The 15,297-nt window shown below is 37.7% G+C and overlaps 1 protein-coding gene across 1 annotated transcript in view; it reads left to right on the forward strand.

The window, feature by feature from the left end:
- Nucleotides 1-15,297, forward strand: part of Uri1 (URI1 prefoldin like chaperone) — a 58,781-nt gene that overhangs the window by 28,727 nt on the left and 14,757 nt on the right. Inside the window, exons 3-4 of the mRNA XM_036191943.1 lie at nt 6,324-6,402; nt 7,311-7,446. Of these exons, the coding sequence (XP_036047836.1) occupies nt 6,324-6,402; nt 7,311-7,446 (215 nt within the window). The remainder of the gene's footprint in view (nt 1-6,323; nt 6,403-7,310; nt 7,447-15,297) is intronic.

Below are 15,297 nucleotides of genomic sequence, written 5' to 3' on the forward strand. Positions count from 1 at the left end.
CGTGCACCACCACTACCTGGCTTCCCCTTCCACTTTTAATTCACGTCTGATTATTCTTAGAGCAAAATATTAATTAAGAAACAGGCATTTAAGATAACTGACAAATCTTAGGTCACATATCCATGTGGTTTGGTTGGCTGTAGAAATAACATGGGAACACATTGTCCCTCAAGCTTCACTGTGTGTCCCTTGTGTTGTAGCCACTGTGCAGAGTTAAATGGAAGAAGTCTATTGGAGTGGTAGTTGGATCTGCCTCTCAATAATTTGTTAAGCTGATGTAAAATTATAGGTTATCTTTTGTTTTTGTTTTTGTTTTTCAAGACAAGGTTTCTCTGTGTAGTTTTGGTGCCTGTCCTGGATCTTGCTCTGTAGATCAGACTGGCCTTGAACTCACAGAGATCTGCCTGGCTCTATCTCCTGAGTGCTGGGATCAAAGGCATGTGCTACCACTGCCCAACTTTTGGTTATCTTTTTATCTTTAGATTATTTTTTATGTTTTCTGGTGACTAATAAAATATGAGGAACATGTATTAGGTCATCAACATATTCTGATGAAGTGAGCTCTTAGGTGTGATGTAGTTATAAAAAGGAAAATATCTCCATTTTGCCTTAAATTATTTTTAGTAGATTTTAATTATTGAATTAAGTGAAATCACTGAGCATTTTGCTGTGACTTTAGGAAAAAAAATGGAATGTCACTGATTCATACAAATATATTTAAATTGTAAATGAGAAGCATTCCTTTTCCTACCAGTTCACAGAAAGAATTGTTCCTTTCAAGAATGTTCATATTTTGTCATGTAACTTAAAAACTTCTTAGACTTAAGAGAACACTGAAGAAAGCTGTCATTTCTTGCTGTAGCAATGAGAGAGAATTTCTCTGCCTGAACTGAACTTCACTTTACTTTCTTAACTCTAGAGGTGTCCCAGGGATGGATTGCAAGTTTAGAAAGGCCTGCTAGATTTGAGTGATGGCCTCTGATGTGACTCAAGGCTCTGTTGCAGAGGAGTGGGTGAATAGCTAGTGTTTTGGATTGAAAGCAGGCATTTTTAGATGTTTATAGGATAGTTCTAAAGTGATGATAATGAACTAAAAATAGCTGCTATTGAGTCCTGCACATTTCAGAAATTTCGGGTTTCATCATTTCTTAGAAACAACTCCTGGCTACAGACAATAACCCGAATGTTTGCACTAATGTAAAGCCCTTTCCTTTAAAGCATCTCATGGTTTTTTGTTTGTTTAGCAGGGTAGGCAATAAAGAGAAAGAGAATGATGGGAGACTTCCTCCAATAAGACAGTTTAGTGTTAGTATTTTCTGCCAGTTATGTCTTCCTCCTTAAGTACAGTTGGAAGAGTCTGCTGTTCTAAGCAGAGATTTTGTTTCATCCCTTTAAAGATGGAGATGAGAGCCTATCACTTGCTTGGAATAAGGGATTGTAGAGCTTACTTTCTCTTAACAAAAGTGTTTTTCCCATAGGAGAAAGATTAAATAGAGTATTTTTCGTGCTCTCCTGTACCCCTTTAAATAATGTTACAGAAATCTTCCCCTACATAGAACAGTTGGACTGAACCTTGATTATACATCAGCAATGTCTTACTCATTAATTTGTTTCTTTCTGAGGTATTTCAGTGTAAGTCATTGGCATATTTCACCTTTAAATACACACACACACACACACACACACACACACACACACACACACACACCTACCTCATTTAGCTTGCTTTCTCAGACTTGTTACACTTCTGTGAAAATAAATATTTCCCATAGGATCTGTCCTGATCTTAATGCTTTAAGGTTGGGACTATTTATAGATGTGTTCTGTGCCTTCATTGCTGCTCCTTTTTAAAACCAAGTGCTTCTCAGGTATGTAGATATGGCCAGCGAGGTTCAAAAGAAGCTTGCTGTAGCATGAATCTTAAAGAGTCTTATTAATAAAATCAAACCTGAGGCCAGTTATTGGGGTGAATGCTGGAAGATCAGAGAAGCAGAACAAGCCACAGTTTCCTCACCTCACCAGTTCCTCAGCTGGTCTTGTTTCCTCAGACTGCAAGCTTCTGAATCCTCATCCCAATGGCTCTCAGCTGAACTGTGCTCGAAAGCCTAAATGCTTAACCAACCAAATGCTTAACTAACTGCATGCTTTACTCCTTAGTTCCTGGTCCTCACACCTTACATACCTTTCTCTTTCTGCCCCTACTCCCTGGGATTAAAGGTTGGGTTTCTGGGATTAAAGGCGTGGGTCACCATGCTTAGCTGTTTCTAAAGTGGCCTTGAACACACAGAGATCCACCTGGCTCTGCCTCCCAAATGCTGGGATTAAAGGCGTGTACCACCACCGCCCAACTTCTGCTATGGCTTACTCTTCCCATTTTCTAGCCACCATTTTTTGGCTTTGTTCTACTGGCTGTCTGTTCTCTGACCCCAGATATGTTTATTTCGGGCAATACACAATATTTTGGGGGACACAATACCATCACAGCTTGCTTTTTATATGCCATTCAGTTGGGCTCTAGTTTTTATTTTTATGAGGAATGTTGTGTGAAACTATTTGGTATGAAATAGTGCTTCTTGAATAAAACTTTGGAGTTAAGAATTGAAGGCTGTAAGCTTGGTGGCACAGGCCATTTCTCCTAACTACTTGGGGCTGAGGAAAGAGGATGACATGTTTAAGGTCAGCCTAGGCAATTTACTAAGACCCTATCTCAAAAAAAAAAAAAAAAAATTAAAAGAGGGTGGGGGGATTTAAGTCAGTGGTAGAGCTTTTGCCTAACATGCATAAGGCCCTATGTTCAATCTGTAATATCAGGAAAGGAGTGGTGGTGGGACTGAATATAATCTGTGTTAAATATGGGTGAAGACAAACATGGAGTAAGTGGATTGTAGAGGCTCACTCTAACTATACCTAGGCTTTGTTTTCTATGTGAAGAAACAGTAGTTTAGGTGATTCTCTTGGTTGCTATATTTTAGTAAGACTATGGCAACTAAAATTTATGTTTCCAAGTAATAAAGTTGACAGATCTGTTATTCTCCAATCTTTAACATTATTCTTAAGACAACTTGTATTGAGGGTTTGAGTCTGGCTCAGTGGTTTAGAGCACTTGTTGCTCTTGTAGAGGACCAGGCTCAATCCCTGGCACCCACATGGTGGTTTACAACTATCTGTAACTCTAGTTCAGGGACCCAGTGTCTTCTGCTGACTTTTTGCTGACTTCTGCGGATACCAGGCATGCATGTGGTGCACAGATGTACATGTACGCAAAATATTCATGTAAAAAATAAAATTTTAAAGCTAGGTGTGGTGACTTACACTTTTAATCCCAGCATTTAGAGGGCAGAGGCAGGCCAGTCTATGTGAGTTTGAGGCCAACATGGTCTACAAAGTGAGTTTCCAGACAGTTAGAGCTTTTATACAGAGAAACTGTGTCTCAAAGAAAGAAAAAAAATCAACTTGTATTTTTATGACTCAACAGTTAAGAGCCCATACTGTTCTTGCAGAAGACTTGGGTTCAGCTCTCAAAACACATATGGTAGCTTACAACCACTCTAGCTCCAGTGGATCTGATTCCTCCTGTTCTCCTTGGGCACTGCATACATTGTAGGCAAACTCTCCTACAATTAAAAAAATATATGTATGTACACACACACACACACACACACACACACACACACACAAACTTTACTGCTGCAAAGGTTTGTGATAATTTAAAGGGACTATTGGCTTTGTGTGTTAGAGGGCTGTGGAGATCGAGATCGTGTTTTAGTTAAGTGCTTGGTCCTGGACATTTTGACCAGAATGGTCGTCAGGGATTTCTTCAAGAACATAGCTGGCCTTCCTTCAAAAAGTATTTCTGCATTGCTGTGTTTTAAATCATCTTCCACTTTCTTTTTCTATCTTTAGAAAATAACTCAAAATGTAGAAATAGCAACTCTAATCTTAAACTGTTCTTTAGTTTGTCCACATTTTTGTTCTAGAAAGAGTTATTAATGAAGGTTAAAGCTGAGCATTCATTTGGAAATACTGATTGCTGACATTACCTTTGTTGAACTTTTCTGTTCTCTGAGGGCACATGAGCTTTCTTTTTCTAAGTCCCCCTTTCTAGGTGTGATTTCCATTGTAAGACATGGCTAGTCCCTAAGCTTTTACACAGTCTGTCTGAATCACAGAGGATGTTAGTAGTCCATAGACTAATGAGTGTCTATGATATGTTGGCACTGTATCACATCCTGTTTATTGCTCATATTGACTCTGTTTCCAAAGCCTCTGAATGGTGACATTCAGCTGTCCTGTCATCTCTCAGTAAGTCACACTATCCAATTGAATGACTAAGTTAAATGGATCTTATCTTAGTACTTAATCTTTTCTGAAAGTTATGCTTTAATGCTCTATGAACAGGCATTTTCCCAGTTTTAGCATGGAAGAAGCTGTTAATTTGTGTAAGTGAAGTAGGAAAGCTGGGATTCACTCTTTGGTTTGACCATAAAGACGTGGTTCCTCTGGGTCTGGGCCTGGTACGTGAAGGTTTTTGCCATTTTGTCCATATAAAAATGTACCCAAAGGGATAATTTATTTCCTTAAGAAATACAGTAATAGGATCTTGGAAGATGGTTGTCAGTAAAATGCTCGCTGTTCAAGCAAGAGGACTTGAGTTCTGATTTCCCAGCTCCATATAGAAAAGATGGTTATAACCCAGTGCTGGGGAGGCAGAACAGGAAGATCCCTGGAGCTTGCTAACCATCCAATCTAGCTGAATTAGTGAGACCTTGTCTCAAAAGTAAGGTGGAAAGTGATTGCAGAGGACTCCCAGTGTTGGTCTCCAGCTTACACATGTGCCTGTGCAGTCCCTCACATCCTCACACATACATGCACAAAAGAAATACCACAGTAGACATTTTGTGTTTGTTTATAGATAAGGGTTTTTGGAAGAGTCTATGCAGAGTACTTGAACTTTGGAAAAGGAGATTTTGTGTGAGAGATAAGATGAAGAACTAGGGTAGCTGGGTGTCTACCTGGACAGGACACAGGAGATCTGACTCTCTACAGTGCTGGTTTTCTGTTTTCTTTCTGTGTTATCTTGTATAAGAGAAAAATGTTGAGTGATATTCCTGCAGGAGTATTTTCAGGATAAATAGCAACACATGTGCCATTCCCTGAGATCTTAAGACTGAGTGGATAATCTTTATTAATTATGCTACTACTGCAGTAGAGAAGCTAAGGAATAAACTGATGCCAATTCCATGGCTTGTAGTAGAGTCATTTTTATTATCTAGGAGATTACCTACATGACACTTAGGATAAATTTTAGCCTGACAGTATGTGTTCATTTAAATTACTTGGTGACTTGGTGAGCTTATTGTTTTTGTTATCTTTTAACAGAATAGTTCAGTGCTCTAGATTCACCTCCATCCTAGCAAAGAGACCTTAGGAAACTTGGCCACCAAAGAAGTGTCATCTCAAGCATAGGCAAGTGCTTGGGCTTAGGAAAGGGATGATTGACTCCCAATAGGCTGAAGTACTGGGGAAGAGCAGTTTGGACACATGCTGCTCTCTGCTCCAGCAGAATCACATCTTAGGGTTGTTTAAATGGATGACCATTGTCTCCCCCTCCCCCCCCCACACACCCCTTTTCTCCTTTTTTCTTTGAGACAGAATCTCGTAGTCCAGTAGGTTGGCTTTGAATTCACTATGTAACCAAGAATGACCTAGAACTAACTACTCATCTTCCTGCCTTGTACTCCCTAGTGTTGGGGGTTACAGGCATGTACCACCAAAACAGAATAGTTCTGTTTTGATGGACCATGAAACAGATTTCAGACACTAGTTGAAATGCTTTCTGCATTACTGCTGCCTATTTTTTTTCTACCCTTGGTCAGATTTCTTACCTTGTTCACGTTAGTATGACTAGTTGAAGAGTTCATGACACCAGGTCTTTCAGCTTAAGATTTCCGATGAGGACTGAAGTTGCATCTTCTGCTCACAGTCTCTACTGTACAATCTGTTTATTCACTCAGAAGCTGCATGACATGTCTTCTCAGTTTTGAGTTCTTGCCTCCCTCTAAACATAGCCGCTCTGGAGGCATTTCCTTAATTTTTACATTTTATTTCGACTAGGCCATCTTCTACCTTAAGAAGCTAATTTTCAATTTGTGAGTGTTCTGTTTCAGAATGATTTTAATTTCTGAAGGAATTTATAGAAGAACAATGCCATTGCTGGACCTAAACTCATTTTATAGTGGTATTAACTGCTGGATGAAGCCAACAGGACTCTTGACTGTTGCTGGTCTGTGTACTCATTTTGCGTTTGGTGTTTTCCTCATCAGGGAGAAAGTAGACAGTGACTATAGTGCTCTTCAAGAGAGACTGAGGACCTTGCCTGACAAGTTGTCCTACGACATCATGGTATGCTTGCTGTGTTCCTTTTAGAGTCACAAGTTGTTTGTTGTGGACAGTCTAATGGCAAAACAATAGGATATCACCCTGCTGTGAGTGTCAGTTCACAGACTGTCAGCTGATACACTGTCAGAGTTGACTCCATAGGTTGCTTTGTTAGGCCTTAAAACAAAATAATATTGTATATAATTATTATGGTATAATGACATATTAGCAAAGATCTGACATTTGGCATGCAAATATATTTTTATATATAAACTGTAATTATGATAGGAATATGACATTCAGTTATTTCCTGTTACCCAAAGCAAGAACAATCCATAATGTCCGGTAACTCGTAGAATTAAAACCCAGAACATTTTTTTTTTTTTTTTTTAAATGTGAGAGGTGCTGTTAGTTTCTTTTTGAATGACCTTCCTCATGACATACAATCTTTCTCGAGCCTTTGGCTGCAGCCTCTATTGCATCAGTGTGCTTCATGAGGATTTGTTCTGTTGTACTAGATTAGGTAGGTAGATGGCAATGAAACTGCTAATTCCTACCTTAAAAACATAGTTTTAGTTACCATGGTTTTAGTTATACTGACAATAGTTTTCATTACTATTTTGATTTCATTTAGACTTTAGAATTAATGAAATGTATAAACATTCAGAGATAGTACTACGTTCTCTAATAACTGTCATGGTAATATGTTGTGGATTTATTTTCCTGTTTTAATGTGGATTTATTGGCCTAATACAATTTTCTATAGATTTTCCTAGTGAAATTTCAATATAATGTTAAATTTCTCTGAAATTGACATTTTATTCTTCCCAGCGCATAGGTAAGAATTGAGTAATATAGGGTTTCTCATGATAAGTATTTTTAAAATGTAATGTTTAAAATTTTTGCCTTTCTCTTTCTTTTTTAACCAATAGGTACCATTTGGTCCACTTGCCTTCATGCCAGGAAAACTTGTCCACACTAATGAAGTCACTGTTTTACTTGGGGACAACTGGTTTGCAAAGTGCTCGGCAAAGCAGGCTGTGGGTTTAGTTGAGCACCGGAAAGAACGTAGGTACCTCTTGTGAAGATGTTTTCTATTGTGTTTGTGTTAGCTGGCAAGCTCCCTAGCTGGGGACGCTGACCCAAGTAATTGTCAGGATTTGCTAGTCCAGACTGTTTGCTGTTCTGGACTATAGGTAATCTAAGGAAAAGTAGTATTTAAAAGTGGAAGATGAAATGATGCAGGTTGGAAATACTTCCTACTTGCCATGTATCCAAAGGTATGAGGTGTGAAGCACAGGCATTACGCTGTTCAGTAGATAGACCTTGAGACAGGAGTTGGGGACATTTTATACTAGTGATTGACATGTCTTGTTGCTTCATATGACTTTGCTTTTAATATTCTGGGACCTAGGAGTAATTTATTTCCTTTGTCATAGAATCAGAGAAATTCCTCTTTATAAAAGTTAGGAAGTCTTAAATGTGCTTTTTGTTTGTAGTAAATCTCATTTTTATTTTATTGAGACCGGATGTGGAGAGCAGCTACCTTGTAGGTAGCTTGAGGTCCTGCCTCATCTTGTAAGGCCACTTTATTTTTGCTTACTTAGTTTCTTGTTCTATATGCATACCTGGACACACCTTTGTACTCTGGCTTAGTTGCATTCTGACAGTAGGCTTATTTAATTTCTTATCTGTTTTCATTTTTATAATAGCACATTTATAATGTAAATTGATATATCATCCTGCTTTCAACCTTCTAGTAAATGTATGTTTGAAAATAAATTTTGGAGGACCCTCCTGTATAAGTGATGTCATACTAAGTACAGCTGACCTTTCTAAAGCTGAAACAATTTTGCTTACCCAGAGGTGGGTATGAGTTGGAGAACTCATTCTGTAAAATTCTGTAAACTATGGTTGGAGACAAATTGCAAATCAAGTCCAAGTTTGTAATTGGTTTACATTTTGATCTTTTGTGACACTAATCAGAATCCTATTGTTGGGCCTATATATAATTTCTGGCAGTGATTAATCTGGGTTTTGCTGCATTAAAATTAGTCATGTCCACTAGACAGGAGATGGTATAGGAGATGGTGGGCATGGTTCTTAGATGCCTTTCTCACTCGGAGGCTTTGCTTGTTGACTGGTGTCTGAACATGTGATAGAACACGGTGTCTGAACATGTGACTGAACATGTGACTCAGGATAGATATTTATCTAATTGTCAGGGCACATATTTAGCTGCATAGTCTAATAGGATAAGAGGATTCAGAGGTTTTTATACACACTTTTAGGATAGTTTATAATAGCTGAAGAAAATGTTTAGATGTATTGTTAAACTTGACACTTAATAATGAAAGGTACATATGATCCAGTCCCAGGTGGCTGATCCAGGTCCCCCTCACTGGAAACCTTCCATCTTAACTAGGCTCTTAGCATGAGTGGTGGACTTGCCCAGGTAGAGGTGTGGCTCTGGAACAATGTAGGTTTTTTTTTTTGTTTTTTTTTGTTGCAGTTTTGCATATAGATCTTAGCAACTTCAGCATATCATTCTTTTTCTTCCATATTTAAAATGAAAACATTCATCTTTTTTCTTAACTGAATCCCTTTATGGATCCTCTTTGGCCTTTCCACTATGTGGCATCACTATTCTTATGCTCTGAGCCATTATTAAAAACAAGGGGTACTTGAACACAGCTGTCCTGTTCCATTGAGCAGATAAGCAGATCAGATGACAAGTGAGTGTTCTGTATAGAGGCTTGGTGGCTTGGGTGGCTAAGTATGAGATTTGAACACATTTCTCAGCCTCTGCATGCAATTTAACATTTATGAATTGTTAATTTCTGGAGTTTTCCATCTCATATTTGGTGGTGGATTACTGGAATTGTGATGCAAGACTGTAGGTAAGTAGGACTACCTACTACTACGTTTTTCTTAAAGCAAAAGAAATAGCAAGTTAAACATACAATCAGTTGCTTCATTGTTGATCAGATAATGGCAAGGTGGAAAGAGGTCTTTGCAAGTAGAAGTTATAGCTTGTCCTCTTGATACAGATCTGCAATCCCACCACTTGAGGGGTTGAGGCAGGGTGTGTCTTGACCTTCTGTACCCCTCCCCAGAATGTAGTCATGGTGAGGAGGAGCAGAATGGGCTTGACAGTCACAGCTCAGAGACAATGGCTGTGGGAAGAGGACAAGCTCAGCACCCTCCCTTTGTGCTGACCTTATCTATCTATCTATCTATCTATCTATCTATCTATCTATCTATCTATCTATCTTGCCATTTAATATGAACATACTATCTTTTCATACTTCTTTATTTTTATTTTTATTTTTATTTTTTATTTTTTTGAGACAGAGTTTCTCTGTATAACAGTCATGGCTGTCCTGGAACTCACTTTGTAGACCAGGCTGGCCTTGAACTCACTGAGATCTGCCTGTCTCTGCCTCCCGAGTGTTGGAATTAAAGGCGTGTGCCACCACCACCCAGCCCATACTTCTTTTAAAATTTTGTTTGGTATACTGTTCTGTGAGCTATAACATGTACATTGATCTAATTAACCATCACAACTATGAGTGTACATAGAACACACTGAAGGCAGGACACAGGATTATACCATATGTTCCCTCATACTCACTTGTGTTTCAGCTCACCCTACACTAGCTTCTCAGGCTTGGCAATCACTGATTTATTCTCCATTACTGTTAATATACATTTTCCTAGAATGTTTTGCAAATGGATTCCTGCCTCTTTGGAGAATGGCTTTTTCACTTGCTCTAATGCTTTATCTGAATTGCTGTTTGTATCAGAGTTGTTCATTGAGTTTAGTTGCTGAGTAGCCTCCGATATCTATGCATAGGTTTTCTTCTCAGTGCTTTGGAAGGACACTTGGAGCAAGTGTAAATGGAGTTGCTGGAGAATGCCATACATGGGCTTTAACCTGCACACAGATCTTCCTTGTTGTGCTGGGACCCATAGTGAATGTCTGTTCAGGTTTTCAGAAATGACTAGACTTTTCTAGAATGTTTCTGTGGGTCAGAAGAAAACAGCATGTATGTCTGTATGGGCCGTTACCACAGAGGCTAGAAGAGGGCATGGGATCTCCTGGAACTGGAGTTGGAGCTACCATATGGGTGTTGGGAATCAAACCTGGTTACTCTGAAAGAACAGCAAGTGCTCTTAATCACTGAGCCATCTCTCCAGCACCCCCAAGGGGTTGTAATTTTCAAACACTTGAAAAGGTTTTGAGAGTTTGTTATACATGTTGAATATGTCTCTTGTTTGGAATATATGATATGCTTGTGTCTTTTGTCTATATCTTGTCTTTTCATTCATTGTTGATGGTGTTTTTCTAGAACAGTTTGAAATTTGAAGTCCAGTTTGTTGCTTTTCTCTCTTAGGGCCTGTCTTTGTTATTATATCTAAGAGCTCTTCACCTACCTTTAGTACCTGTGACTTTGCTCTTGTTTTAAGTTACTTTTGCTTTAGGTATGTGGTTTAAGTCAAAGGTTCACTTTTCTTATGAGTGAGTGCACAGTTGTTTTAACATTGTATTTGAAAATAACATTCTTTCTCCACAATTGACTTTGTACCTTGTCAGAATGAATTGGTAACTTGAAACCACAGGAAGTGCTCTACCAGGATGGTTAGAATAAAAAACATGTAGTAACAAAAATGTGGAAAATTTAGAATATTTGTATGCTACTGGTAAGAATGTAAACTGCTATATATTAGAAAATTAGAATTTTTCAAAAATTTGTAAACACAGGATTACCATGAGACTTAGCAGAGATAGTGTGCAAATGAAATAAAAATATACAGCCACACAAAAATACTTCAGATGCTAGTGGCAGCATTATCCATAGTAGCCCAAAGTAGAAACAGCTCAAGTATTACCTATAGATAAAATGTATTGTTTCCATGCAGTGGAATGCAGTTTGACATGTCTTGAAAGTATTATGGTAAATATTATGAAAGAAACATGTCTTGAAAATATTATTCCAAGGGAAAGAAACCAGTTACACAGGCCCTACTTCTTTCTGTGCAATGTTTTGTATGACAAATTTATAAAATAGAAAGTGAGTTAGTATAGTGGACTGTTTAAGGCTGTGAATATGAAAATATACATGTGTAATGATGCCTGCACAGCATATATAAAAACCTTAAGTTACACATTTAAGTAGATAAATTATGGTATGCAAACTATATCTCACTAAAATTATTAAAAAGTGAAGTGGTTATTGGCTCTTTGTAGAGTTCATTTTTCTAAACCATCTGTTTTGTTTCTTTGATCTGTGTCCATCCATGTTGCAATTACTATAGCTTTATAGTGTGTCTTAAAATTAGGCACTGTGAATCAGCGTTTGTGCTTTGCTAGGATACAAACTCAAGACTTCATGAGTTCTAGTTTGTTCTTTCTGAAATTTGATTAGGTTGTTTCAGTTTCTTTGTCTTTCCATCTACATTTTAGAAACAGCTTGTTTCTATCTATAAAAAATCCTGGGTATATTTGCCTGGAGTTGCCCTGAATCTATATGTCAGTTTAGGAAGAATTGACATCTTAACTATACTAAATCTTCCAAGCATATAAACCTTACTCAGTATTTAGGACATCTTTGACTTTTTAGAGACTGTTCAGTTCATGTTGTACCATGTGGCCTATAAGACCTTCTCAGTTGTGTGAAATTCTTTGAAATAAATGCTGTGGGACTTTGAATGTAGATACTTGTGTCTTGTAAAAAGTGACATGTTTTAACTCATTTTCCATATTCATGCCTCTATTACTTTTTCTTGCCTTACTGCACTGGCTAGTATGGGGTTGAGCAAGAGTGCTGAGAATGTTCATCCTGGTCTTATAACTGGCTAAGAGTGGGCATCCTGGCCTTGTCATTTTTTTTTTTTTTTTTACCAAGGAAGGCATTTGGTCTTTAACTACAAGATGTTGTGTTGGTTGTATGTTTTTTTTGTTTGTTTGTTTTGTTTTTTTGTTTTTTGGTTTGTTTTGTTATTCTTTTAAATTAGTACTTTCTACCATATTAAGGAAGTTTATTTCTAATTTGTGAAATTTTTAAAAATAATGAATAGATCTTGAATCTTGTAATGTATTCTTACTGCTTATGTTGATATGCTCTGTGTTCAGTTTGTTAATGTGGTTAGGTTATATTGATTTTCTTTCTCTGAATAATCCATATTTGGTCATGGCATATATATTTTTTTAAAGATTTATTATTTATTATGTATACAGAAGAGGGCACCAGATCTCATTATAGATGGTTGTGAGCCACCATGTGGTTGCTGGGAATTCAACTCAGGATCTCTGGAAGAGTAGTCAGTGCCATCTCTCCAGCCCAGTATGTATTATTTTTGTATATTGCTGAGAATATTTTGCTAATGATTTGTTGATTGATAGAGTGATTTGTGAAGTGTTCTATCCATCTGTGTTTTTGTAAGATACAGCATAGAATTGGTGCTGTAAATATTTGGTAACATTTACCAATAAAGCCACCTGAAGGCAGAAGGCAATTGACTACAAACTACAATTCTTTACTAGGTACTACATTTTCCCCAGAGAGAGTTTGATAATTTCTGGCTTTTAAAAAATTGCGTGGTTTTACCTAAGTTCTTAAATTTATCTAATAGAATTGTTTATAGCATTAAGTCCTCATTTCTTTTAAATGTATTTGTGGTGACAGTACTCTTTTTAACTTTGTTTTTGTTAGCATGTATCTTGTTGCTCCTTTTGTATAGCTAGATGTAGTTGTCCTCAAGTGGGCAGGTATTAGTTTTATTTATTTCCCAGGAGATTGGTGATGTATCAGTACACATTTTCTGTCACAGGTAGGTGTTAAGTGCCATTGATACCCAGTTGATAGAAGCTAAGAGTTTCTAACTATGTAAGTCCCCAAAGCTTCCTGACTGGTGAGGCTGAGAGGTGTATTGATCTTGGCGATCTCAGGACCCAACCTTTGGCTTTATTGCTATGATTATCCCCCCTTTGTTATTAAAATGTCTTCAGCTGTTCTTCTTGGCTTTCTTTACGGTTCTTTTGTGATGCTTATTCTTGGCTGTTGGTGCTGTCATTTTGACTTAGGCACTGCTGTGGTGCTGCACTGTTTTGACACATTGTATTTTCATTGTCAGTTGAGTAAATTTCCCTAAGTCATGGGATGTACTCATTGACTCACTAATTATTTAGGATGGGGAGGACAGGCTGTCACCTTTGGGCCACATCTGGTTGACTCCAGCTTTTATGTATAAAATGCAAGCTAGTCAACGAAAGAAGAATTGTGAGAGAGGGGAAAAGAATAAGATGAGGTAGAGACCAAGCTCAGCCCTCAAAATCTAAAGGAAGTACATTCTGGCTTTTTACAGAGAAAGTTTACTAGTCCCAGAATTGGAAATGCTTGATTTTAATTGTTGGGAGGGTTTTCCTGATGCTGTTTTCTAGTTTTATTCTTCGTGGTTATGGGATGTGTATGTGATAGGAGGTTTTAGAGTACAGTAAGACTGACTGGTGGTAGGACTAGGATGTGCTCCATCTTCCTGAGTGCTTTGCCCTGGAGAAGAATACATTTGCTGTTTGGTACAAAAAGCACTGCACAAATGCAGTCACATGCGTGTGGGTTTGTTCAGTGTGGAGAGAAGAATGAACTCTCCAGGTAGAATTGTGGCTGTGGCATGTCTTCCTCAGTTCTGTCAGTTTTAGTTTCAAGTATTTTGAGGCTTATTTTCAGACAGTTAAAGTACTGTGCTTTGCTGAACTACCCCTTCATGATTGTATAACTTTCTCTTTTATTCCTGATTCTTTCTACATAGGTTTCTTGTCTAATGTTTGCTGTGTGTGTTTTCCCATTCCTTTAAGGTTTAGATATTTTTAAAGTTTTTATCTTTTTGTTTTCCCATTCCTAACATCTGTGCTAATTATAGCCTAATAAAGTGCATTTCTTGTACATAGCATTGCACTTCCCTTTTTAATCCATTCTGACAATTTCTCTCAGTTGTTTTTGGACTGTTTACATTTAATGTAATTATTAATATATTTGGAATTAAGACTTAGCATTTATTTTTTCTCTCTCTGCTTTTCTTAGTTTCCTGTTCTCTTTTGGACTACTTGATATTTGGTTTTGTTTGTGCATTCTCTCTATTAATGCCAATAGAACCTTCTTTCTTTTTAAGATTTATTATTTTTAGTTATGTGTAGGTGTATGTGTCTGCATGTGAATATACACATAAAGGCAGGTGCCCTCAGATTCCCCTGGAGCTATAGTTACAGAAGGTTGTTAGGCTGCCTGATATGGGTGCTGGAATAGCAACAAGTGACCTTAATCAACCCATCTTTCTAGCCCTGCCAACAGGAACTTTTAAAGGATTTTCCTCCTCATGGTACTTGATCTTTAAAATGTATCATTTTTCATTTTCAAAGGGGCTCCCACTGCCCCCGTATTTTGAATGTTCTTTTGTTATAACACCCTATCTTCCTGTTCTTGTTCCATGGTAACTTTTTTTCTTTTTTTGAGATAGGGTCTATGTAGCGCTGGCTGTTCTAGAACTCATGTGTAGAATAGGCTGGCCTTGAACTCAGAGAGATCACCTGGCCTCTGCCTCCTGAGTGGTGGGACAAAAGGTATGTATCACTAAGCTTGGCATTTTTTCCCCCTAAAAGGTATTTGGATTACCCTTAAAAGATTTTAGTTATTTCATGTGTTTTTCCTCATCCTCTTTTCTTTTTCCTTTTACTGTTGTAATATTGAAGAATGTTTTCTGCTGGGTGTTGACTTTTGGCTAACCATTTACAATTCAGAGTTAAGTATTGTTAAGAAGTCTTGGGCTGGAGATACTGCTCCAGTTTATAAGAGGACTTGAGTTCAGATCCCCAGAATCTGCATAAAAAGGTGGGGGGTTGTGGTACACTCCTGTCACCCC

Source organism: Onychomys torridus, chromosome 1, assembly GCF_903995425.1.
Source record: "Onychomys torridus chromosome 1, mOncTor1.1, whole genome shotgun sequence".
NCBI lineage: Eukaryota > Metazoa > Chordata > Mammalia > Rodentia > Cricetidae > Onychomys > Onychomys torridus.